The following is a 27,638-nucleotide window of genomic DNA, read 5'->3' as shown; positions in this document are numbered from 1 at the left end:
CTCTTCTGCTTATAAAAGGGTCTCAGTTGAACTGCTTCACATGATCTGGCTGGGCTGTCTTAGCAATGCCTGCTTGCTCTTGGGTGGCTGACCTGTTGCCTAGGTTGGATGGAGATTTCTCCTACCAGGCATCATCTACATCAGAACCCATTTTTATCCCTTCCTTCTCACACCTCTTCTACTCAGGACTGCTCTCAAACACAAATTAATTCTTGGCCAGAGTTACAAAGTGAGGTGAGGCCCTGGCCAGTTGGCTTAGTGGTAGAGTGTTGGCCTGCTGTGTGGATGTCTGGGTTGGATTCCTAGTCAGGGCACACAAGAGAAGCACTCATCTGCTTCTCCACTCCTCCCCCTCTCCCTTCTCTCTTCCTCTCCTGCAGCCATGGCTCGGTTGGATCAAGTTGGCCCCAGGTGCTGATGATGGCTCCACAGTCTTGCCTCAAGTGCTAAAAATAGCTCGGTTGCCAAGCAACAGAGCAACACCCCAGATGGGCAGAGCATCGCCCCATAGGGAGCTTGCTGGGTGGATCCCAGTAAGGGCACATGTGGGAGTCGGTCATTCTGCCTTTCCGCTTCTCACTTAAGAAAGATTAAAAGAAAAAAAAAAGAAAGAAAATGAGGCATCTGAGGGCGGCTAGGGTAACAGGGTCCTCTTGCCCACACTGTAAGTGAGAGCTTGTGGGTGTTTTCAGGATCACTTTTCTCCCTAAGGCAGATCTGCCCAGTGACAGTTTGCATCACACCCTTTGCTTTCGACCCAGCTCACTAGGAGGCTGGCAGAGCTGCCTGCCCTCCATGGCTGGTTCTGCCATGCGTGGCTGTGTGAGGGCCCCGGGGGGGGGGGGCTGCGATGCATTCCTGGCTCTGCTCAAGCTGTGTCCCACATGGGTGTGCCCACAGACAGGGCTTGTCTCTAATTAGTGCAAAGGCAGAGTGCGTGCTTTCTCAGCCCTGTTGTAAGTCCCTTGATATGAGAGCATTTTCAGAAGACGTATTAGCGCTAGGGGAAAAGTTCACTTTTTCTTTAAAATATCTTGGATGAAACTTGTGACCAATTTTAGGAAGGCTAGGCTTGAGAGCAGTGTGCTGGAGGAGCATGCACACATCTTGCTACACTTGGTGACATTCATTCACATCACGCCCACTCTATACTTCTCATTTCTCTCCCAAGACAGCAACAAACTCCAGACACTTAAAACACTCATACTGTATACTATGCTTACTACAACTGACTAAAGGTATAATCAACTGTCAATAGAAATAGCTCTAGGTAGGTAAAATATTATCTGATTTTTACAAGTCTACCACCCACTGTTCACAATAGTAAATATCAAGGAATTGAAAAACTATGACTTGACTCACACTTCTGTATTCCAAACTCTGCTTAATGTTCATTTTAATTCCATAGTAAGAGAAAGCAGCTTTTTGTGTTTCCTAAGTATACTACAGTTTCACATTTTGCCATGATTTGTGTCCTCATGTCTCAAAGGGAAAACAGATTTATTATTTGTAAAGTCATTTTGATGTTTAAGAAGACAAACTGCCAGCCCTGGACAGGTAGTTCAGTTGGTTAGAGTGTCATCTCAATTTATGCAAGGTTGCAGGATTTATCCCCAGTCAGGACACATACAAGAATCAACCAATGAATGCATAAATAAGTGGAACAATAACTCAATCTCTTTCTCTCTCTCTCTCTCTCTCTCCCAAATCAATAAAAAAAAAAAAAGAGGGAGAGAAAGAAATCAAACTGCTATATATGTTGTCCACAAAACACAATATTAACTTCCACTCTGCAGCAAATCATCCTACACAGAGTATAAGAACAGCAACCCATAGTGCTTGTGAACTGAGTGTTGGAAAGGTTCCCAGGTTGAGAGAAATATCAAAAGAGCACACTCTCTAAAATGTCTAAAAAGTTCCCACCTCCTTCACCAAAGTATTACAAACACGACATAACATTTTCTTAACGGAATAGGGCATTAAGAAAGAACAATGGCTTTGATATTAAAAGGACTAGGTTTGACTCATTGGGTCAGGATACACTGGGAGAAGGCTCTGTCATTCACTGCACCTTCCTGGGCTTGTCATCTTTATGATGAGCTCACTGCACTCCGCAGCGCTGTCGGGATTAGGTGAAACAGCACAGAAGTGCTCAGGGCAGTGCCCTGGCTCTTGCAGAAGGTGCTCTCTGAAATGTCAGTCCACTGCCTGTTCCCGCTGTGGTGCACAGTCCGAACAGCTGAGTTATTACCAGAAGCTGCAGGCTTGTCATCCTTCGGGGGATGCGCATGTCAAGAATGATTCACTGGACAGAATAAATACAACTCCAGGTCTGGCCCTAGGACTTGCTTTTACTTTTTTAAGCATTAACACCAACTACCCAAATAGTCTCATGTGGCTTTCTCCTCATAAAAGCGGTCATGAGCCTGTGACTCGAGGGCAATGGGGTATGGCTGCCCTACTGCAAACTTCTTTCCTCTTCCCAGTCAGCTTTTACCCTTCCAGAAGTCGGCTCCCCTCCTGCCATTTTCAGCTTGTGCTTCCTAGACCTTTCTGCCTCAGGCTACGTGGATATATGTTGTGAAAGAAATCCCAGAGCAATCAACGCAAACAGGAAGGCAGCCCCTTAGATCTGCACATGTGTTTTACCTCAGCCTTCGCGGCAGTTTTTGTACCCTTTTGTTTACAAATGATTCAAGCTTCTGAGCTTAAAACATTGTTAATGAAGCTAAGTACAGAAACCATTTTCTTGGGTAGCTTTATCAAAAAAACAGTATTTGCTATTTCATCCCCATTACACACCAGTGAAGCGTGAGCTGTGGGTTATCAATCGTGCTTTAGAGACGAGCAAATGCAGGGGTGTCTGTAATTCGGATGTGAAGAGAGAAATATACACAATGCAATTTAGAGTGGGCATCTGTTTTTACGTCTCTAAACCAAAAGGCAGCAGACACATTATTTACTCACCTCACTAGGAATATGCGTCAGCAACACGGTGAACAGTAACTGTCTCCCTCACTTTCTAAAGCATGACCTCCGGCTGGGCAGATGCGAAACCTGCTTCCCATCTCCTTCTGCTCCCCTCTGCACTTGCTACCTGACGGGTGATTCTCCCTTCCTAAGTACTACAGGATTTTCATTTCAGCAGCCTGAGTTGCCTCAATTATCCTGTGAGACATTTCTCAAACTCTACTAGCTCTCGAAAAGAGAATGGACAATGGCAGACACTTTAATAAGCCTGAGAAGAAAATTTAGTGGAAGAGTGAACTCCCACTTTCTTCAACAGATCCCACCACCTCCTCTGTGACACTGACAACCCTAGTTGACCACAGCCTCCCTCTTGTCCACACTGTGTCTTATATTCTGTTTCTACTTTACCCCCATCATAGTAAGGGCATAGAATTCTGAATATGCCTCTTTCTCCCATCAGGATGTGAACTTGTCAAAAGAAGGGGCCCTGGTTTTTGCACAGAAGACCCTGAGCATCTTATAGTTGGATGAAATGGAATTAAAGAACCAAATTTGATAAAAGAAGATAAACATCCAGTCTGTGTCTACATTGATTTAGTTGAGTATTTCTGAAATAAAAACGGGGGGGTGGCAAGCAAAATGGGTGAAGTGGGTCAAAGGTATAAACTTCCAGGGACAAAATAAGTAAGTCCTGGGGATGTCATTTACAGCATGGTGACTATAGTTAACAATACTGTATCGTGTATTTAAAAGATGCTAATAGTGTAGAATTAAAAATCCTCATCACAAGAAAAAAAAACTGTGTAACTAAACTTATTGTAGTAATCATTTTGCAGTATATACAAATATCAAATTATTATGTTGTATGCCTAAATCTAATACAATGTTATATGTCATTTATATCTCAATTCAAAAATAACATAAATGAAAGGTTATCTGTGTTATAATAATTGTTGCACTAACATCAAACTAGGTAAGAACCGTGAAGCTTCGGATTTGAATTCATATTGTCTTTATGCAGTTTTGCTTTGATTTGCTGTGATAGCTGTACATTGATACGGCTCTTATATTCTATTAATTGTCATTATTACTCTTTCATTAGAGAGAGAGAGAAAGGGAAAGAGAGAGAGAGAGAGTAATTATGTACTCTGGAGATGCCTGTAAGCCCTTCAACAGTTTTAGTAATGAACAATTCTGGCTTTCAAACCATCACATTCTAATCTATTATTTGACATCCTGACCCCAGAGATCTGTGTGGAGGACAGGGTGTCAAGATGCAAGACATAACCTTTTGGGAATTTACTTTTTTTGTTGTTGGTCTTGATGTTAAGCCAATAAAGCCACGACTCAGTCACTGAGCTTCAGAATGCAAGTTATCTTGCAAACTCCAATATAATAGTTCTTTAGGATATTTTAAAATTATACCAGCAAAATACTAAGCAAAGATTAAAATACTGTGTTCCCTGGGTCATATTTAAAATCATAGTGCTGTACTTACTTTTCTATCACTTTAGTTACAAAATTAAAGATGTGAAAAATTTTAAACATCAAAATGAATGACAAGAGAAATAACTAAATCTCATGCCTCCAGGGGAAGCTCCTCTGATTAGATATAGTTAAAAGTTCAGCCTCTTAGTTGACATTTTGTACCATACCTGTCCTGTGTATGCAAACTCCAGGGCCTGCTTTAAGCCCAGGCTGGTCACACCGTGTAGATTCACCTCATCAGCTCCACTTTCCACCATGCAAAGACTGAACATTGCCTGAGGTGGGAAAGAGAGGAAGAGACAGAGTTATGGGACTTAAAAAGCAGGGGAACAAGCCCGAGTCCTAGAGCGACTAGGGGAAAGGAAAGTTTTACAATTTCAAGATTGAGTTTGGTTTCTGAATTCTTTGACAAAGCTTCATTTACACAGGTCATTGCAAATCACTCCCACCAGGTACAGTAACCCAAACAACACGGCATGCCTCCCCACGCAAAGTCTCATTTCACCCCCAGGCCATTCTCTGGGGTGACTGTGTTTAAATTCACTCATTGAACTCATTCTCTCTATCTGGGCCAGTGTCTCACCGCTACCAGGAAATGTGCAGCACTCCCAGACACCCCTGCCGTCAGAACACGGGAAGTAGCACTCCTGCCCCACCTCCATGTAGATCTCACCCCTCTCTTCTACCATATATCACACAATCTATTCCCCTGCTTCTCAAAATGTGGCTCCTGGACTGTTGATATGGGTATAGCCCAGGAAACTGTTATAGACTCTTGGGGCTGGGGTCCCAGAGCGGACTGAATCAGAAACTCAGAGTGGGGCCCAGCACCTTATGCTGTGATGGGCCATCCAGGTGGCTCAGATACTCACTTGATTTTAAGACCACTACCTAAGTCAGAGGTCTCAAACTCGCGGCCCGCAGGCCGCATGCGGCCCGCCCACCAATTTTGTGCGGCCCGCAGATTAATCCACGAAGTTTGATTAGTCTGCGGGCCGCACAAAATTGGTGGGCGGGCCGCATGGCAACGAGTTTGAGATCCCTGACCTAAGTGATTCAGTGAAAATTCGACCCCAAACCAATTCTGCAAATGGCCAACTTACTAAAAATCAGTTCTTCTACTGAATGATTAAGATGTCAAAAGGAAACTTGAAAAATAAAAAAATAAAAACTTGCCAAATTAAACAAAAGCATGGGTTTGCATCCCCCACACACAAGAGCTTTTATCCAGGTGACCTACCAAAGTTGACTTAATAGGTATAAAGAGAATATTCAATTTTGTGTTCCTGATGATGAAATGCACTATCAAGACGCGATATACATCTGTGTAGTAAAGAACCGCCCTAACCCAAAGAAAGGTCTAACTATGCCCTGGGCTCTGGAACCTGATCTCCAGGCCCTTGGAATATCCTGCCCCCTAGCAGTGTCTTTGTTTGTCTGGGGGCTTTGACCACTGACAGTCCAGGAACATGATTTGTGACAGGGGCTTTGAACCACACCATATCAGTTCTGGCCTCCAGAGGAACTGAAGATGAAGGTCACGCACACCGCAGTTTGTGAGTGAGCCCCAGTAGGAACTCTGGACACCAAAAGCTGGGGAGAGCTTCCCGTTAACAGTCCTCTGTGCAGTCACACAGCATGGCCCGAGGAGGTAACTCTGTGACTGCACAGGAGGAAGGCGGCCAGAAGCCCTATAGTGGGTCCCCTTCTGCACCTGCCTCTGTGTCTCTTGCCTTGGCTGGTTCTAATTGGCATCCTTTCCCTGAATAAGAAAAATCCGCAAGAATAAAAACTTTCAGTTCTGTGACTCTGTCTAGCAAATTACTGAACATGAGAGTAGTTTTAGGAATCTCCTCAAACTTGCGATTGGTATCAGAATGAGAGAAGTCTGGATGGACTGTCTCTTCAGATTTTGCAGTTTGGCTAACTTTACAAAAATAAAACAAACAAACAAAACCCCTGAACAACAACAACAACAACACTACACACCTACCTCACTGCTCCATGGGGTAATAGTTCAGTTCACCCTGTCCTTTTAATTTTAAAAATGTCAAATTTGCCCTGGCCGGTTGGCTCAGCGGTAGAGCGTCGGCCTAGCGTGCGGAGGACCCGGGTTCGATTCCCGGCCAGGGCACACAGGAGAAGCGCCCATTTGCTTCTCCACCCCTCCGCCGCGCTTTCCTCTCTGTCTCTCTCCTCCCCTCCCGCAGCCGAGGCTCCATTGGAGCAAAGATGGCCCGGGCGCTGGGGATGGCTCTGTGGTCTCTGCCTCAGGCGCTAGAGTGGCTCTGGTCGCAACATGGCGACGCCCAGGATGGGCAGAGCATCGCCCCCTGGTGGGCAGAGCGTCGCCCCTGGTGGGCGTGCCGGGTGGATCCCGGTCGGGCGCATGCGGGAGTCTGTCTGACTGTCTCTCCCCGTTTCCAGCTTCAGAAAAATGAAAAAAAAAAAAAAAAGTCAAATTTTGTTTTGCCAATCTATTACTATACACCTTATAGCAAATTTTTTTTATTTTGATATATTTTTGATCTTCATAGTTCTATACATTTTAAATTAAGAATATTCTTAACTTTCAGAAATGTAGTTTATTATAAACAAAAATTTAAGCTTTAAAATGTAGTGCTCTAAATCTATCCTTTAAAATCTATTACTGTAAAGGCAAATGGTCAATATGCAGATTTGGCAACCTGGTTAGTTACTGAGTCGATACTGCAGTTAAGGTACTGTGTGGTAGGTTAAGAATATTGGTTTTGAAGTCACATAATCCTTGGTTTGGTGAAGCACAGCAATTCAGCGCGATAACTGGCAAGTGCCTAGGACAAACATATAACCCGTGACTCCACATTCTTATCTGAAAAATGGGATGAATGAATTTGTTTGAAGTTTATATGACAGTAAATATGGAAAGCATTCAGTATATTTTGTGAGATTAAAGCTTCTTTTATATATTCTCAGTTAAAACGATTGATACATTAGAAGTACCAGATTCTTGGGGTTATCTGGAAACCAAGTATGGCTACACATAAAAATTAATAATAGATTTTAATGTTAAATGGATTCTGCTTTGCACTTGTAGAAGAACTTAACTTTTAAAATTAAAAATCATAGGTCACAATAAAAAAGTTTTCCATTTGCTTAATTCTGAATTTGCTTCTAGACTTTTTAGCGACACTTTAAAAAGAACATGAAAGAAATTTCAGTTGTTTCCAAGGTCTGTTTTTTATTATATTGGTGTTTCAGGGTTTAACACTCCTCACACTAACTTTTTTTCCCCAGCTCCTCCAAGTTGAAATTGCACCTGATAGGGTGACCAGCTGCTCTCCATCAATCTCGTATGCAGAGCAAGAGAGAGATGCCTCAGACTGCAAAGGAATTATCTGGGTTAATGAAATGGAAAAAAGTTCCTGAGAGCAATAGTTAAATAACAGAGCAAGCTGCCAAGGGAGTTTTTTAAATCTGCTTTCGTAGGTGCCTTTCAAAAGCAACCAGGGCAACTGGCATAGAACAGGCATCTTCAACCAGAGGGGTGCGAGCTACTGAACTTGACGCCTGGCTTGGTAGGGCTGGGGCAAGGACACAGCCCTGGGAATAATGTACATAATTATTTGTACATGTTTGCATAAGCAATAAAGGAGCACCAAACTGATCGTTGTGGCTACGTTATAGATAAGAGGAAGAAACTATTATTTCATTTACATGGTATTGTTTGGATCATTATCAAGGACATCAGTTACCTGTGTATTTCTAACAACTGCCTTTTGAAACTTTAATTTTCAGGACTTTGTAGGAAGACACATCTGATTCAAATCTTGGTTCTATAACCTACCAGTCATGCGGGCAATTCACCTTGAATGTCAGTGACCTCAGCTAAGTCCTTCATTTCTCTAAACCTCAAGCCCTTATCTGTAAAATGAGGATGATGCTTAGTAAATAGAAACTCCCATCCTAATTCACACTGACTATCCTACTCTGCTCTCCCGCATCTCCTTTCAATCCCCACTGGACCGAGAGTTAAGAAACAGCCCCCTCCCCTCTTCTCTGCCTGAATCCATTCCTTTCTAATATTTTCCTAATGACAATCCTACTCAAAGTTCCTGTGACTGGCTGTAGGACTTCACTTTCACCACCTCCTCCTATACCCAATTTAAGGGCAGAATCCATCATAAAACCCATCACTGCCATTAACACAATAACTTCCATCTTGATTTCATATCATATATTTTTATAAATTTAATATTACAAATTTAACATATCATAATTTTTAAAAAATAGTAAATTGGTTAATTTGAAAAGGTAATTATTAAATCAAAGTCAAAGTCTTGGGTTTAACACACTTCCAACACACCTCAATTAGAAAAGGCTCACGGGATAACACCAAAGTAAGAAAGAACCTGGCCCCCTGACAGAGTGAAACACCAGCTGCCCAGGCTGTCCGAACTTCAGAAACAATGGCGGCAGACCTGCCAGAGCCCATGGGAAGGACAAAGCCTCTTTGGTAGCAAAAGAGGTGATGAGACTAAGAGTGCTATCTTTTAGCATCGATCTTCTTGAAAAGGTAAACTAAGCTTCATCAAAATGGGTTCCATGTCTTCCTTATTTCACTGTGGGGATCCTGGATCTAGCGTTGCATGCATGCAACAAATACAGTGAATGAATAGATGAATGAACGAACCAGCTCTTGGGAAATTCAGCTGTGGATGATGTCCAGCTGTTCTGTCTACACTGCTGTAAACAAAAATAATTTAACATAAGAAAGAATTTTCAGGATGTAAGAAGTTTTAGAACCTGGTATATAAGACACAGCTAAAGTTAAAAAGAAAGTATCTACCATAAGCTAAATCCAAGTAAGTCAAAGCTAGGCATTTGGAAAATATAAGAACATATGGTAATGTTCTCTATTAAGCCACACTCTGCCAAAGCATGGGCTAAGGTTCTGCCTGCAAATATGAAAGCATTGCACAGGCTCTTTCTCGCTTCACAGTGCATTGTCTTTGGAGAGTCTTGGCCAGGCTGGGACTTACAGTTTTGTCATAGCTTACTCTTGGCTGAGAATGTGCTGCCTCCTCCAAAAATCTTTCTGAAAACCCAGTTTGTGAGAATACAATCCACTTTAATTGCCCACGTCAGACAGAGTTACGGATTTACAGTGTGCTATTTCTCCTGTATTTCCTAACATCACAGCACATGAATTCAGGTCCCTGGGATCACGTTAGTTGTCATGCAGTCACAAGAGGAGCTATGACCAATTTTAAGTTGGTACGTTATGCCACAAAACTGACCAATGAAAAGTCTATATCTTCAAAAATAAGTAGAATGACAGCTGATGAGCCTTTTTAAAGCACTTCAAGTTGGTGAAATATGATCTTTTTAGTAAACTATGTGTAGCTTTGGAGTTAACACTAGATACGGGCAAGATATATTGTGAATTCCCCGTTTACAAGGAATCCAATCAATTTTACAGGTGAAACAAGTAGATTATTTGGGGCACACCCAACCCTTATTTTTTATGAGAGAGTATAAAATAAAAGTCAACAAGCATATTTAAGGGAATTACTGAAAAATAAATTGCAATAATTGCTGCAGTTCTGGCCTGATTTCCTACCTCCTTTATATTCCTACTGTTATATAATTAGCAATGTTTACAGTGGCCAAGAGGCATTCAGAGATTTAAGCTAACTTCTGAATCAACAAAGATTACATTTTGTTCAATTTAGTGTTAGTGGTGATCATCTTTTATTGCATTTTGGTTATACTTCACATATAGAATGGGTAGTAAATCCCAGTTAATGAGATCGTTAAATTAACCACGATAGACCATTTCCCTGACATTAAGGAGAAAAGGGTCCTGGCCACAGTTGAACTGGACTATTTGCCTTCTTTATCTCTTGAATGCAAAAGCAATACAATCTATCTGGGGAGTTTAATGGCCTGAAAGAGTGGGGAGGTTTGGTTGGAGAGTTTTTTCTCCCTTATATATTTTATAGCTGTTTTAATTCTTCCTCAAACAATATAGTAATACTCTCAGAGAATAAAATATCAGGACAAACAAAAGCAGTAAAATTATATTACTATGGTTACCACTAGGCAGCAAAAATTAATATTGCTAAAATACCAGTTTCCCCTCACCTTAACCATATAAAGAAAAAAACAATCTTATATACTACAAACTGTAAACCATATTGGTTTTCCCAATATCTTCAAACATGTAGCTTGTTTATTCAAAAAAAACCCACTTGTATTTCACAGCTTTACTCTTGGCACAGTTGCTTCTTAAATTAATTACATGGTGATAATGAGCCCTTCAAAACCAGTAGGGAATGTGGTTTTTCTGTTTCTGTTTAGAATTCTCCTCCCTCTCAAGGCAGCCATATTTCAACTACTGGGGTCTTCTGAGGGAGAACTGAATGGAAAAGACACCAGTCCAGTTGTTCTTTCTTCTTAGCTAAAGATATAGTAAGCGTGAAGGCCAGAATCTGTTCCCATCATGAAGTCAGGTTAACCATGAATGTACTCATCCTTGCTGCTTGCTATATACACTGACAAATGGCACCCACTCATCTGGCTTTAGCCTTGGGCCAGCCTCTCAGGTCTCTTGGCTTCTGCTCATTCCTCTCGTGCTCCTGCCACCTTCTGGTCTATAGGTATATCCTTCGGGTATGAGATTTCAATACTTTAAGACCCACCATGTAAAAAAGTCCACTCTTTTAACTATTTCTCAGATATTTAGGGATGGAACTTTTATTCTTTCTTACTGAATATACTGGATAAACCATTACAGAATGAATCATTCCTGAGACCCTCTGGTCTGTCATTCAAAATCTAAGGATATATGCCTAAGACCAAACCTGGATTTCCTACATTTTGACAGCTGTCCTTAGACTTTGGGGCCTTCATGAAGGAGTGACTGAGCAGATGTGATACAGAGTCTGCATAAATGAGGGGGAATTGCTATAAAGAAAGAACAATTTAGCCCTAACCAGCTTGCTCAGTGGATAGAGCGTCGGCCCAGCATGTGGATATCCCTGGTTTGATCCCCAGTCAGAGCACATGTGAGAAGCCACCATCTGCTTCTATTTTCCTCCCACTCCCCCTTCTCTCCCTTTTCCACTCTCACAGCTAGTGGCTCGATTGGTCCGAGTGTCATCCTCAAGCACTGAGGATAGTTTGGTTGATTTGACCATTGGCCCCAGATGGGGGCTGCCAGGTGGATCCCAGTCAGGGCACATGTGGAAATCTATTTCCCTCCTCTCCTTAAAAAGAAAGAAAAAAGAGAGAAAGGGGGGAAGGAAGGAAGAAAGGAAGGAAGGGAGGGAGGGGAGGGAGGGAGGGAGGGAGGGAGAGAGGGAGGGGAGGGAGGGAGGGAGGGAGGGAGGGTGGGAGGGAACTTTAGAGGACAGTACTATCAGAAAAGGTTGAAAGTCTGAAGAGAAAAAGAAGAGTTAGAGCAACTGAAGGGGCAGAATGAGGGACTTTGTGTTGATTTAAACATGATCGCCACTCAGGGAGAGCTTTATAAGATACAGAAGATGCTCTAATGTGGCTCATCAGAGGTGCACTGGGTGTCTTTTAGTATCACAACTAAAACTCTAGCTTCTCTTCTGTAAATGGAATGTTAAAACTGGAAGACACTTTAAAGATCACTGGCCCCTCATACTCAAGGTGTGTTCCCTAGACCAGCAGCACTGGCCTCACCCTGCTACTCGATACAATGCAGAGTCTCACATCCACCTCATGCCTACCGGACGGGAAGGTAGAGTTTAACAAAAGCTCCAAGTGATCCACATGCACAGTACAATGGACGCACAGCTGTCATCCATCCCCCACACCTTGCAGTGTTTCTTGCATAGCTGAATGTCTAAAGTGATGAGACACCCAATACTTCACACGAAAATATATGGAAATACAATCACCCTCCTGATCACTTTCTCCCCTTGGCCCTAGTAGAAGGTCCGTAAGTTCACTGTCTTTTCTAACAGCCTTTCCCAGATGTGGTAACAGCTCTTAAGTCTCCTACCGGAAAGAGCACCTACTCCAAATTCTGAGTCATAAACTGTTAGTACTTGAAGCAGACACTAGCACTCCTGCAGCCTGGGCAGAGGCCTGAGTCCAAGTCCTAACAAGGGAAGACTGTTCCCCCAGTTCAGGAGGATGGGCAAGAGGTTTCGGAAAGAAAAGTTAAGGAAAGTGCCATGGTTTCGAGAATAAGGCCTTTGAAGGAGTAAATCATCTTATGTTCTTGGACGGATCACGGCAGTGGTAGGAACCTGCAGGCAAATCCATGACACCATCTTCCTTTTTTCCAATTATTTTGGTTGACTTTCCCTGGTCTATCTCTTTTTCATATTTTCCTGAAGATGGCTTTTGTGTGGCCGCCTTGAAACTGCTACTGACACAAATCGCTCAGATCCATTCCTATGGAATTCAAAAAGTAGAAGCTTTTAAGGAGTTCCAATTTGCCATAAAGAATGTCAAGACAGTTTCTTCTCCACCCAATCTGATGTAGGCAGTGGCTGCCTGAAGCCCTGCCGAGAAATATGAGGCCACAGTCAGGCTCTAGCGAGAGTGGTCAGAACCCAGCTGTGATGCCCACCACGGGTGTAATGACAGCCGTGTCGCCCTGCATCGTAAAGTATGCATATGTACAAGCACTAAGACATGCTGTGTCTGTCTCAGAATTCACGGCATCGTCACAGAAAATCTGTCACCCTTTCTCTACAGAGAACTTTTTGGATGCACGCTGAAGAAAACAGTGAGATCACCTCAATTATCGCTTATGATTCTACTCTTCAAAAACTCAATGTAAGTTAACAATCACTCTTAAAATTTTAATGTCAAACAAATTTTAACGGTTCTTTATTTTTAATGATCTCTCAATAATTTTTGTTTTTTAACATAGTAACATAAAATAAAGTGTGTAAGACTTCAGCTCTGGCATCTCCATTTTATTCATCACGTTGGTTTAATAGCTGCGAGTCAGGCAACACACGCTGGCGCCACTCTCCCCTCATTAGACGTGCACACAGATGAGGGTGAGAGCCGGCTACACAGTTTCCTCTAACCCCATTAGTTACTAAGCAACCACTTCACTGGAGCCATCCTGATCTAAGGCAGAACAGGCCAGTTTAATATGAAGTGTTCGGCTTGTCCCATATGTTACTCCTTTCACAAACACATTTGTCCATGCAGAATACGGGAAAAGTCTCCACATCACACACAATGGGGGAAGAAAAGAGTTTAAGAATAATCCACGAGGCCCTGGCTGGTTGGCTCAGTGGTAGAGCGTCGGCCTGGCATGTAGAAGTCCTGGGTTCGATTCCCAGCCAGGGCACACAGGAGAAGCGCCCATCTGCTTCTCCACCCCCCCCCCTCCTTCCTCTCTGTCTCTCTCTTCCCCTCCCACAGCCAAGACTCCATTGGAGCAAAGTTGGCCCAGGCGCTAAGGATGGCTCTATAGCCTCTGCCTCAGGAGCTAGAATGGCTCTGGTTGCAACAGAGCAATGCCCCAGATGGGCAGAGAATCGCCCCCTGGTGGGCATGCCAGGTGGATCCTGGTCCGGCGCATGCGGGAGTCTGTCTGACTGCCTCCCCATTTCCAACTTTAGAAGGATACAAAAAAAAAAAAAAAGAAGAATCCACGAGAGGTCAAATACCTTCAAAAAGTAACTAGCCTGACCAGGCAGTGGCACAGTGGATAGAGCATCAGACTGGGATGCAGAGGACCCAGGTTCGAGACCCTGAGGTCGCCAGCTTGAGCACGGGCTCATCTGGTATGAGCAAAAACTCACCAGCTTGGACCCAAGGTCACTAGTTTGAGCAAGGGGTTTCTCATTCTGCTGTAGTCCCACAGTCAAGGCACATAGGAGAAAGCAATCAATGAACAACTAAGATGTCACAACGAAAAATTAATGATTAATACTTCTCATCTCTCTCCATTCCTGTCTGTCCCTATCTATAGTAAAATAATATAATAATAATAATAATAATTTCTCTGTAAAATAATAATAATAATAATAACTAGACGAAGAATTTTTAATCCCATGAAAATGTATATAGACATACATAACTTTTAAAGTGATAAGAGCAATTTGATATGAAAATCTCTCATGGCTTTACAATCACATATCTCTAAGTGAGAAGAATATTGTGAAATCAACGTTTTAGGAATCCAGGCACACAAGCCCCAAATTCAATCAGCATCAGATGGGCTAATTAAAAGCAATTGATTCAGTAAGCAGCTGGATCATCCTACTGTGCGGACAATTCATTTTGAATCAGTTTTTATAAAAATGCTAAACAGAAACAAGGTTTATCTATAGAACCCAATAGTTCTTTACCCCAATTCATCAGATGCACATGATCAACTGTCTTGCCCCTCTTTTTATAAAACATCAATCTTTCCTCAATACTCCATTTCTAAAGGTTTTACATTTTCAGCAGCTGTATTATCCTTCAAACACGTGTCTTGTTCTCTCAAAGGAAGCTAAGGTTGATTGGATCACTGCGATTAAACAAGCATGAGTAAAATGGTGATTTTAAATAAAACTGTAAAAGTTATCATTTCAGGATCATAAAAAAAGATGTGGCAGAAAATGTGAAATAATCTTTCAACACACACTTGAAACAAACACATACAAAGAGCATAGCACAATGACTGCATAGAGGAAATGATAAAAACTCAGCAATTATTATTACATCATAAACATTTTTCTAGCTTTGTCATATTTCTATTCAATAAAAGTGAATCAGTTTGAATGAAAGAATAAAATGCAGACCAGAGTTCACCATTCTCCATTCAATGAACACGGTGCATTAACAGCACACTAATGAAAGTAACAGTCATCTGATCTGAAATGTTAATGATTTTTCTGGCATTGATGCAAATAATTTAAAAAGAGAATGTGACATTATACTTCAGAGGCTCTCAGCTTTCCATTTAAAAATAACATTTGACCATGACCACTATTAACTAGTACTTCACCTTGAATTGACAAGGGGATTCTATTTTTAATGAATGTGTTCAGTTAAAAGGAAATCATGAAGTCTGATCAATTTTTTAAAATCCAGAGCCCACAGCCTTTCGGTGCTCACAAGGACCACAGAACATCTCAAATCAACCTTCTCCTATTTATCAACTCCACGGCAGTTTCTTTAACAGGCAGATGTGGAGCTGTCCACCGTTAGGCAATTAATGCTGATCAAACATCCACTGGGTGGGAAGCTCTGTAACAGACTGACTATAAAATGTCAGGTTCACTGCTTAATTTGGCTTTTCTAAATTTCAAGGCCATAATTAATGGTGCTATTCTTTTTCTGGCTAAATTAAAAAGCTATTTCATGGGGGCTTTTGGTAGATATTAACTAAATAATCACCAGATGCAAGTTGTAGGGGGTCAACATCTACTCACAGACAACAGTTGATTATGACTTAGGTGAGAAATTGAGCCCATTTTCAACTGTGAGTAATTTTTGTTAATTTCCACAGATTCTTGGAACTATATTTTCTTATACATATATAAGAAAATATATATACATACACACAGTGTGTCCGTAAAGTCATGGTGCACTTTTGACCGGTCACAGGAAAGCAACAAAAGACAATAGAAATATGAAATCTGCACCAAATAAAAGGAAACCCCTCCCAGTTTCTGTAGGATAATGTGGCAGCATGTGCGCATGCGCAGATGATGACGTAACACTGTGTATACAGCGGAGCAGCCCACGGCCATGCCAGTCGAGATGTGGACAGTACAGAGGAAAATTCAGCATGTTCTGTGGCTTGCTAAATTCAAATCCGTGACCAAAGTGCAACGTGAATATCGGCACGTTTATAATGAAGCACCACCACATAGGAATAACATTACTCAGTGGAATAAGCAGTGGAAGGAAACCAGCAGTTTGGTGGAGAAACCCCATTCTGGTAGGCCATCAGTCAGTGACGAGTCTGTAGAGGCTATACAGGATAGCTACCTAAGGAGCCCTAAAAAATCTGTGTGTGAGCCCACATCGAACTGCACTAAATAGTTATGAAACTGGGAGAGTTTTCCTTTTATTTGGTACAGATTTCACATTTCTATCGTCTTTTGTTGGTTTCCTGTGACCGGTCAAAGGAGAGACCACACTCTACCACATTAGATCCCCAACTAATTAGTCAAGGACTACAAAACCTATGAGTAGCCAGGTGTCCAGTTTTCCCTGGCTCCTAATTCCCTAGTGGTTTCTGGTGACGTTGTCCATTTAAAACTAGGCCAGTTGGATCTGAGAAAAGAGCAGTGTCTGCTAGGTCACTGTCCCTTGGTTCAGCACTTAAATCTCCTCTCCAACAGTTCATATCCACCAAAAATCTAATAAGTTCTATGTTGAGCAGTCAGTACAATATTTACTATCCTGGCTTTTAACTCTCAGCACCAGCAATGCCACATTCTCATGTGTAGGGAGAAAACAGATACAGTGTTCCCCAGTGTCTGACTCATCTTTTTGCCCAACCCCCACACCACAGATTACACAGAGAGATCTATCTGTATGGATAAAAAAATGTTTAGTTTTAACCAAAATCACTTTTACTTGTGAAGCAGGTGAAACTGACAGTTTTGTATTTCCAACTGAATCTACGGGCCCAGCCACTCTTGTCACTGCTGAACAACTATGATCCACAATCCCAAAGAGGAACGAGCTTTTGCTGACTGGGCTGATGATTCCAAAAGCTTATCACCAGGTTTGTATGGAACCACAAAAAACCCCGAATAGCCAAAGCAGTCCTGATGAAAAAGAATGAAGTCAGAGGTATCACACTATCTGATTTCAAATTATACTACAGAGCCACGATAATCAAAACAACAATATATTGGCAGAAAAACAACACACAGACCAATGGAACAGAATCAAGAGCCCAGAAATAAAACCACATAAATATGGACAAACCATCTTTGACAAAAGAACCAAAAACACACAGTGGAGAAAAGAAAGCCTTTTCAATAAATGCTACTGGGAAAATTAGAAAGCCACATGCAAAGGAATGAAACTTGACTACAGTTTGTCCTCCAGCACAAAAATTAATTCAAAATGAATCAAAGACCCAAATATAAAATCTGAAACAATAAACTACATAGAAAAAAACATAGATACTAAAATCATGGACCTTGGCCATACAGAACAATTTATGAATTTGACCCCAAAGGCAAGGGAAGTAAAGGCAAAAATAAATGAATGGGACTACATCAAACTAAAAAGCTTCTGAACAGCAGAAGAAATAGACAACAAAACAAATGAGCAGCCAACAAATGGGAGATGATATTTGTAAACAACAGCTCTGATAAAGAGCTAATATCCAAAATATATAAATAACTCACAAAGCTCAGCAAAAAACAAGCAAACAATTCAATTAAAAAATGGAGAGAAGACCTAACAGACATTTCTCCCAAGAGGACATACAAATGGCCAACAGAGAAATGAAAAGATGCTCATCTTCACTAGACATTCGAGAAATGCAAATATAAGGCAACAGAAAATGTTTTGACTTTGGGTGATGGGTGTACAACATAATCAACAGTTCAAATTCTATAGAAATGTCTACCTGAAACCTACATACTCTTATTGATCAATGTCACCTTGTTAAATTTAATTTTCTAAGTAAAATTTTTTTAAAAGCTAGAGACCAATAATTTGAAGACGTGACAACTCATAAATATAACAACCTAAATGGTAGCTTTGTCTTTACTATTTTTATGAATGTAGTTTTCTTTAAATATTAGGTTATTGCCAAAATGTTCATTCTTGCTTTGTGAGAAAGTAGGTTTTGAGCATCGATCTGAAGAAGGCAAGAGAGTAAGTCATATAGCTGTCTAGGAGAAGAGAAATGCAGAGAGAGGAAACAGCTGTGCAAAGTTTCTGAGGTCAGAGCATGCAGGCATGCCTGAGGAACAGCAAGGAGACCAGGATAACTGGAGCGGAGGGAGGGAGGGCCTGATGAAGTAGCATCCTAGACTGAGACCCTGGATTTTACTCTCTGAGTGAAAGTGGAAGTCATCAGAGGGTGTCAAGCCAAAGTGACATCATCTGACTTTCACTTTCCATACAATCACTGGAGCTGCAGTACTGAAATAAACACGAAGGGATCAAGGATTGAAGCAGGAAGGTAGAGAGTAGGAAGGGGAATATTGCTAAATTCCAGGCTGAAGATGCTCGGAGCTTGCACCACGGTGGTGGTAGTAGCTGCGGTTGGAGCCTGAATATATTTTGATAGTGGAGCCATGGGGCTTGCTGACAGTTTTAATTTCAAAAATCATGCAGCGGATTGGCGCCTACCTACATTAATTATAGAGTTGTTAACTGAAGTGGAGAATACTGTATAATGAACCGGTTTATGGGAGGAAATTAGGAGTCTCATTTGGACATACTAGATGTGTGATGCCTCTTAAACATCCAAGAAGAGATAATAAGCAGGCCTTTGGTGATACACATTCTGGATTCCCAGATGGGTCCAGTCTGAAGATACAAATTTGGAAGTTGTCATCTGTGATGATCAGTTTTATTTGTCAACTTGATTGGGTCCTGGGTAACTAGATATTTGGCCCTGGCTAGTTGGCTCAGTGGTAGAGTGTCAGCCCAGAGTGTGGAAGTCCTGGGTTCGATTCCTGGCCAGGGCACACAGGAGAAGTGCCCATCTGCTTCTCCACCCCTTCCCCTCTCCTTCCTCTCTGTCTCTCTCTTCCCCTCCCACAGCCAAGGCTCCATTAGAGCAAAGTTGGCCAGGGCGCTGAGGATGGCTCCATGGCCTCTGCCTCAGGCACTAGAATGGCTCTGGTTACAAAGGAACACCGGGCCAGATGAGCAGAGCATTGCCCCCTAGTGGGCATGCCGGCTAGATCCTGGTCAGGTTCATGAGGGAGTCTGTCTCTCTGCCTCCCTGCTTCTCACTTCAGAAAAAATAAATAAAAGTTATCAATTCCTTATAATAAATCCCTTTATACACATATAAAGCATTTAATATATATCATATATATAATCCTACTGGTTCTGTTTCTATGGAGAACCTTGATTAATCATCACTTTATACTACATTCACACACGCAGATATGTATATAAAGCCATTAGAAAGTATGAGATTACCATGAAAGCTGGTATAGACAGTGAAGGGCAAGGACGGAGTCCAGGCCACTATTGTTTTAAGAAGTTGAGGAGACAAGGCAAAACCAGCAAAGAATATACTGAGCAGTAGCAGCCGTGAAGTGGAAAGGAAACCCAGGAAACCCAAAAGCCAAGCGAAGAAAGTATTTCAAGGAACAAGAAGTAATTGAGGTACTGATGAGTTGAAAAAAAAAACAAAAGAGAACTGGAAATTAATTATATGACCTGGCTATAGTTAGCTTACAATTTTTGTATCTATGTCCTGTGTGAGATGAGGTTCTCATTTCTTTTGCTGCCTTTGTGTTTTTGTAACAGAATTATGCTGTCATATGAGGTGTGTGGCTTTCCAGTTTCTTCCGGACTTTAGAACAGGTTCGTACAATACGGGAAATAGCTGTTAAGTAAGGAGTTGGTAGTTCCGGCAAGAAAAAAATTTGGCACCATTTTCTTTCTGAAGAGGTATGCGGTTATTTGACTATCCTTTGACCCAATTTCTTGTATTTTTTTCTTTTTCCTTTGGTCCAATTTTGGTAGTTTATATTTTTCTAGAAACTTATTCACCAAAGTTTTGAAATTCATTGGTGTAAAATTTATAAGGCATCTCTGGTAATCAGTTTTCCATTCTTCATGTCTAAATGTCACTTTTTTCATTTTTATACCACCCAAATTATCATCTTTGTATATATTTTTCACCTCTTCCTTTTTTATAATTCTTAAATACATTGGGCCAAAATTTGTCTAAATAATTCATATTTTTAAAAAATTAGTTGAATATATTTGAAATTAAGAAAATTTTCTTTGCTACTTTACAAATACCTGCTTTTATCCTATTTCATACCTGCTATTTAATTAGGGTTTATTTTATAATTCCAACTTTTGGACTTAAAAGCACAGTGCATCATTCTGGATCTTTTTAATTTTAAAGTTAACATACTAAGGTTTAGAGAGGACACTGAGATATGCCACTCAGATCCCTCTTTAATGAAGAACGTGTGGTCCCAGCTTCTGGGAGAACTGTGGGCAGATAGACTTCAGCTGCCAGCTTCTTCAGGGACCATCTCAGCTGCTCAGCGCCTTGTTCAACGCCATGCCCTTTCCCATGCCCCACATTCCATGGCTGATATGTGCAAGAATATCAAGTCCTGCTGCTTGAGCCCAACACTGAAGGGCATTTTAGCTCCAGAGTTCCCTGTTGAGTCAGCTGAAGTTGTTGGTCTTACATTGAAGATGGACTTCTTTGAAGTCCTGTTTTCTCACCTCCCTCAGTGAGTGTTGACTCCAAGAGCTCTTCACTCTAAATTCAATCTCAGGGACTTCTTCCCAGGGAACCCAAACTGCAAAAAGGCTGTAAGTGTCCTGCTACAAATCCATCTTAAGAACAATGCTTTAATTATATTGTTTTCAATATTTTGCAATTTTGACATTAATTTTTCCCTTTAACTCATGATTAAAGATGTGTTTTTTTTAATTTGCAAATATGTGGGAGGCTAGACTATGTAAATAATTTCCGGTTTCAATAAGTTCCATATGGCCTACTTATTATGTGGTCAGAATGACCTACTTAACCAGTTTTTGCAACTAGTTCATATATGTTGAGAATGTGTGCTATCCAGATCCTTCACTTTTTAAAATTTCTTTAAATCGACATAATTTGTCAGTTTCAGAGAGAAGAGTGTTAAAAATCTCCCACCATGATTGAGGATTTGTTGATTTTTCCCTCTGATCCTATTATTTACCTAATATATTTTGAAGCTTTATTAAGTAGATACAGGTTCATAACTGTTACCTTCCTGATAGTGTCTTCCTTTGGTCAGCCCTGAGCATCATATTTTGTCCCTTTTAATTCTGTTCATCTTGAATTCAATTTGTGCTATATTGTACTCATACTTTGTTAGTGTCTGACTAATGTATATATTTTTGAGATATGTTTCTTATATATACTTATATTTATATTTTCACTCAGTCTGAGTTTGTGCCTCTCAACATATAACTTTTGACAGTTCACATATGTTGCAATAAATAAAATATTGGGTCTAATTCCTGCCATCTATATCCTATTACTATTTTTCATGTTTTGTATTTGTTTCTCTTTTTCCCTTGAACATATGTAGCAATGAAAAAAGTTTTCTTTATTCAATATTAATTATACATAGAATAAAATTCCTTTCTGAGTACATCAACATTTTTCACACTGTCATAGGTTCATCCATTTGTTGAGTCTGATGATGATTCTACATGAATGAAGGTAATGTGACATTACAATGTTCAGTAGTTTTATAACAGAAATAAACAAATTCCCATGGCTTAATTCACTCATAATGCAGCCCACAGAGTGTGTTTCTAGTTGAGCCACCATCCACATAGTCATTTAGGGCTCAGACTCCTTCCACTTGGAGCTCTGCTCTCCTCTGAGCCCTTTCCATCTGGCTGACAGATGGGGAAAGAAACTAGAGGCAGTACCTCTCTGTTCATAACCACTTCACCCTGCAAGCAATTCAGACCTTCTAGCCATACTCTTAAAGTCAAGTGGGCCCACCTAAATGCAATGTGTATTGAAAAATAAAGTCCCTGGATGAGCACACTTCCAAGCAACGACGTCAGAAGGGAATATCAGTCTTTGGAGATTAGCTGGCCATCTCTGCTACGTTATTGCTTCTATACCTTTCTGAATTATTTGGTTGGTTTATCACAACTTCAAGAATAGAGAACCCTGTCCCCTTTGCATGTGCTTTTGCATGGCACAATTCATTTCTCTATACTCCATGCTCTTGTCCGCCTAATCCCTGCATGAGTCCCTGCCTTCTGTTTTGTGTTTGGCATTATCTGCTCTATCAGCCCCTCTCCAGAATGGAATGCAACAAGCAAATCTTCACCTGTAGATAAATAAACCAGCTATCTCCAGATAATAGAGCATTCTCTCTGTTGGCCTAAACCTTGGATGAGAACCCTGGGAAATCAGAAACCTTTAGTTGGAATTAGCTTTGACATCTGTCTCTGAGCTCAACTAAAATCTTTTAGACACAACCAGCTTGCCTCTGCTTATTAATCCCCTGAATCCCAAACACACTGCATGGTATAACCCAGTGGTCCCCAACCTTTTTTGGGCCACGGACTGGTTTAATGTCAGAAAATATTTTCATGAACCGGCCTTTAGGGTGGGACGGATAATGTATCACGTGACCGAGACAAGCATCAAGAGTGAGTCTTAGACGGATGTAACAGAGGGAATCTGGTCATTTTTTAAAAATAAAACATCGTTCAGACTTAAATATAAATAAAATGGAAATAATGTAAGTTATTTATTCTTTCTCTGCGGACCGGTACCAAATGGCCCACGGACCAGTACCAGTCCGCGGCCTGGGGGTTGGGGGCCATTGGTATAACCCATCAGGACATACCCAGGTTTCTCTTTTTTGAGATTAATATCTGTAAAATGAATGTTAATCTGCTCCCCCAGTTCTAGTCAGGTCTACTTTAAGTACCTGAAGCTCTTGCTCTGACACTGAGCCATTCAGCAGAATCAGAGGCAGGCAGGCACGGGTTAAGAACTTGGGCTACAGAGCCCAATAACTAAGGCTTGAGCCTTGGCTGCATCCCTTATTAGTCACGCTTTGCCAGGTCACTTTATCTCTCTAAGCGTTACTTTTCATGAGCATGAAATGAAGGCAGGTATCTGTCTCAGAAAACTCTTTCATAGATTTAATGACAAAATGGCTTAGAGTAGCCACTTAAATCTGTCAAATGAGTCAATAAGTTCTTTTCATTCAAACCTTAGTAGAGCCCATGAAGTCATTTATAATTCTAGATGAAAATTTATTTTTTAATTAATTTCTGGGTTATATTGGTTAATAAGATCATATCCGTTTCAACTGCACATTTCTAGGGTATATGACCTGTATACTGCATTGTGTGCCCACCATCCAAAATCAAATCCTATTGCTTTAAAATTCTGCACACTATTTCAGCACCTGAGTAAATAAATATTATTCCCCATCCACTTCCCTGTCGTTTTATCCTCTAAAATACAGGGCTTATAATTTTACTTACTTCTTGACAATTAAATTTATTAGTCTTTAATCTTTATTTTTCTATGTTTTTGTTGCCCTTTAGTTTCATTTAAAGTCATTTTTAATAGATTGCTTACAACGCTGATTTCACCATAAAAATGACAATTCCTATCTATGGAGAATACAAAAACTAGAAAGCATATTTACGTACTTCTTTTTCCATGGCAACATAAATGAGAATCGAAATATGTACTTGTACTGGATACCCTAAGGCAGGGAAAACGCTAAATGATTTTAGAATCTCAATAAAGATTGCATTTCATCAGAATAGTGTTAGCATTATAGATGGTGAATCATACTACTATGCTTTACTGTATCCATATTTCATGATTTATTATAGTTTACTGTTTTACACTTACTGTATTATATGCAGTAAACATAATATCAAGAAGGGATATGTTTTCTTAACTAAAATTTTAATTATTCCGCAGGCGCCATGAAGAGTTCTAATGTTTAAGTTAACTATATTAAAAGCATCAAGAGGGAAAAAATGAAATTAAGTATCTTTATGGGAATTAGGTACACAGACTATTTCATCTACATTAAGACAGACTACAGAGTAAAGATAAAAAGACATTTTTTTCTAACCAAATTAACATACAAAAGCCAGCAGTATTAAAGTTAATTTAATATTATGGGATTTTGGCTAAGAAAAATGAAAATATATATTTGTCCACTTAATAAATGACCAACATGTATTTCAAAGTCTTCAGCCTGGGCTCCTCTCCCACTTGTCCTGGTAACACACCCTTCTCAACACACCTTTAGCTTCTCCAGAGCTAAGCCTCTGGATGTGGTAAACAGGACTTCAGGAGGCAGACAGACACAAGACAGCACACAGCTCTACCGACGGACCCTGGCTCCATAGTCCAGCAGATGTCAAAGACCATAGGTAAACTTTTCATATAAATTTTAACTCGTCATAGTATTTACAGTTTAAGGCAAAAATCATCAATATATGTGCGATATTGTGATTTTAAGTATATATATATATATGTTTGTGGGGGTGGGGAGAGGTAGAGGAGGGTAAAGGGGAGATACATGGTGATTGACAGGAGGTGGTAAACACACAGTATAATATACGGGTGATGTGTTCTAGAATTGTACACCTGAAACCTGTATGATTTTGTTAACCAGTGTCACCCCAATAAATTCAACAAAAATGAAAATAAAAAAGTAAAAATAAAAATGAAAAATTTACGAATAGTAAGTTTTCTCCCACACAGACCAGGGCTCATCCACGCTCTGAAGGGTAGCCTAACACCCAAGTGAGAGTCCTGTGCACTTATATTACTTTTCACACTATTAATTTTTATGACAACAAATTTATAAAATAACCCTTTATCCATTTTGACACATCCTGTCTGTGACAAAAAGAGAAATAATCTAATTCATTAAAGTCACAGCAAGTTACAAAGTAGGCGCGATTCACACAGTTCACTGTTTTCCTTTGCCTCAGTAGGTGAAAAACATTTCAGCTCTGGGCACACTGAAAAATTAGTATAAATTCTGATAAAAGGTATTTGTGGAACTTATATGAAAAGTTTGAATAACTTCTTAATAAACACTTATGCTGTTTACACTGTTGACTAAATATTACCTTATCCTTCCACAGAATCAAGAGATATTACTGGGTTTTTCATTGTTGGACCTGGTGTGTGTGTGTGTGTGTGTGTGTGTGTGTGTGTGTGTGTGTGTGTTTGCAACATGTGCCCTGGGAACCTTCTTAGTAATAATAAAAATATCGCCCATCACTGTTGTAGCTATTTTTATTCTTTTTTAACCACTGCATTTATATTAGGTCAGTACATTTATTTTAATGAGATAACAGAGCAGGTAGCACTGTTTTCACTTTAAAAACAGAGAAACTAAGGCACAAAAGCTGAAGTAATTTTCCTTAGATAATGTGGCTAATTAAGAAGAAAAAAACCTGTACCAAAAGAATCACCTAACACTAGCTCAGTGTGTTCTTGATACCGAACTGCTGTGGAAATCTGTGTCTTCTCCTAAAAGATTCAACTTCACAAATCCTCTCCTAAAGGACCAGGGCTGTTACTCCTCACAAGTACTCTAAGAGCAATTACTATAGTTCACCTATTTAAAGGATAAGGGGATAAGTATCTTTTCTTGTGAAATTACATGTCAGGGGATCCCCACTGTAAGGTTAGAAAATGCACTTGCCACACATTGTTTGAGGGCACAGTGATCTCATTATTCATAAGGCAAAACTGAAACATTAAAAAAGAGCTCCTTTTGAAGTATGGTGCTGAGGAAGGATCAGTGAAAAATAATAACCACAACCATAACAATAATCAAGTTTTCTGCACCAATATACCAAATCCATCTGATTCTTCTGATATTTTGCTTTGAGATAAAGAAACCCAATGACTTCTTCTATGATGGTCGCTATATAGAGTTTAGTTGCTCTTCAAACCTGAGGCTCATGATCAGTTCTCATTTCCCAACATAATCAGTGGCACCTATGACGTCAGGACTATAGAAATGCTCATAAGAAAAACTGAATTTGAAATTTTGCACCACAAATCAAGGAAAAGTTCACTCAGCTAGCTATCATTAAGATGCTAATATGAGTTTAGTATTGTTGCTATGATAAATTACCACAAATTTAGTGGCTCAAATCAACACACATCTATTATCTAACAGTTCCGGAGGTCAGAAGTTCCAAATGGATTTCCCTCTCCTAAAGCAAGGTGTCAGCAGGGCTGTGGTCCTTCTGAAGGATCTCGAAAGAATGTTTCCTCGCCTCTTCCAGCTTGTAGAGGCTGCTCCATCCAGCGGCTCAGGACCCTCCCTTCAGGGCTGCCATCACATCACTCCAACCTCTGCTTCCATTGTCACATCTCCTTCTCTGATATTTCCAACTCCCTCCTCTACCTTGTCGGGACCATTGTGATTACATCGGGCCCTGCTGTAAAATCCAGGACAATCCCTCACTCACCCCAAGGTCCATAACTTCATCACATCTCCCAAGTCCCTTTGCCATGTAAGGCAACATTCACAGGCTTCATGGATTAGAGTGTGAACATCTTTGGGTCATTATTTCTGCCTACCACAATGCTCACCGCTAACGGCAACCTTAAATAAAAAGTTCTCTGAGGTCCACACAGTTTAGTGTCATGAAAATCTTAGGGGGCTTGGAGGTACTCAAACCTAGGCTGGGATTTGGACGCTGGCATCAGCAGTTATGCAATCTTAAATTATTCCATGTTGACCAAACTCAGTTTCCTCATCTGTAAAGTTGTTGTAATATCTACATCGGAAGATAACTGGGGGATTAAATGAAAATGGGAATATGAATATACAGAGTACCATGGCTAATAAGCAAATATAGAATCAGTTGAGTGGCAATTTATCTCGCCTTCCATGTTTAGACTTTGCAGCTTAAATAGCAATCATTACTTCCTTAATCAGGGATATATTCATTTTCTGGCCAATCCTTTTACTATTAATATTCATTTCCACTATGAAGTTTCAAATAATTTTATCCTAACATTTAGATACTGGGGATTCGTTTACAATGATCCTAGTGTTTATTTTTAACTCAAGATAAAAGATAGTTCTGAAAAAAAATCTGAATACTGAAAAAAAATCTGTATATATTGCATACTTCAGTGGATTGGGACTTTTAGAGTTTATAGTTTTTAAAGTTTATGGCAAAGGAATTCAACATTTTTATAAAACCCCTTTTAAAGTGATTTTTAAATTCACTATGTAAAAAGGCACAGATTTTTAAAAAATTATAGCTTTGAGACTTGTTCCTCCTACACATATACTTTGTGGTGAGTAATTAATAATTATCACTATTAGGAAGCTTCTCTCATTCCAACTTTTAAGACATAATTCATTGTTTTTTTTAGGTGATTTACCACAAAGCTTCTTGAAACTGACTTTGCCTATAACAGGAAGATATGATTCATATTTTCAGCAACTACTTCTTGCAATGTTCAAAAAAGAACACAGAAACTGTAC

General features: G+C 40.2%; 1 protein-coding gene across 4 annotated transcripts in view; it reads right to left on the bottom strand.

The window, feature by feature from the left end:
• The window catches only part of KLHL32 (kelch like family member 32), a 240,989-nt gene that overhangs the window by 135,185 nt on the left and 78,166 nt on the right, over positions 1-27,638 (bottom strand). For all 4 annotated transcript variants that reach the window (XM_066254361.1, XM_066254357.1, XM_066254363.1 and 1 more), the window contains exon 4: positions 4,626-4,733. In XM_066254361.1, the coding sequence (XP_066110458.1) occupies positions 4,626-4,733 (108 nt within the window). The remainder of the gene's footprint in view (positions 1-4,625; positions 4,734-27,638) is intronic.

Source organism: Saccopteryx bilineata, chromosome 1 (assembly GCF_036850765.1).
Source record: "Saccopteryx bilineata isolate mSacBil1 chromosome 1, mSacBil1_pri_phased_curated, whole genome shotgun sequence".
Lineage (NCBI taxonomy): Eukaryota > Metazoa > Chordata > Mammalia > Chiroptera > Emballonuridae > Saccopteryx > Saccopteryx bilineata.
The sequence above is the reverse complement of the archived record's forward strand: the minus strand, read 5'-3'. Positions and strand labels throughout refer to the sequence as shown.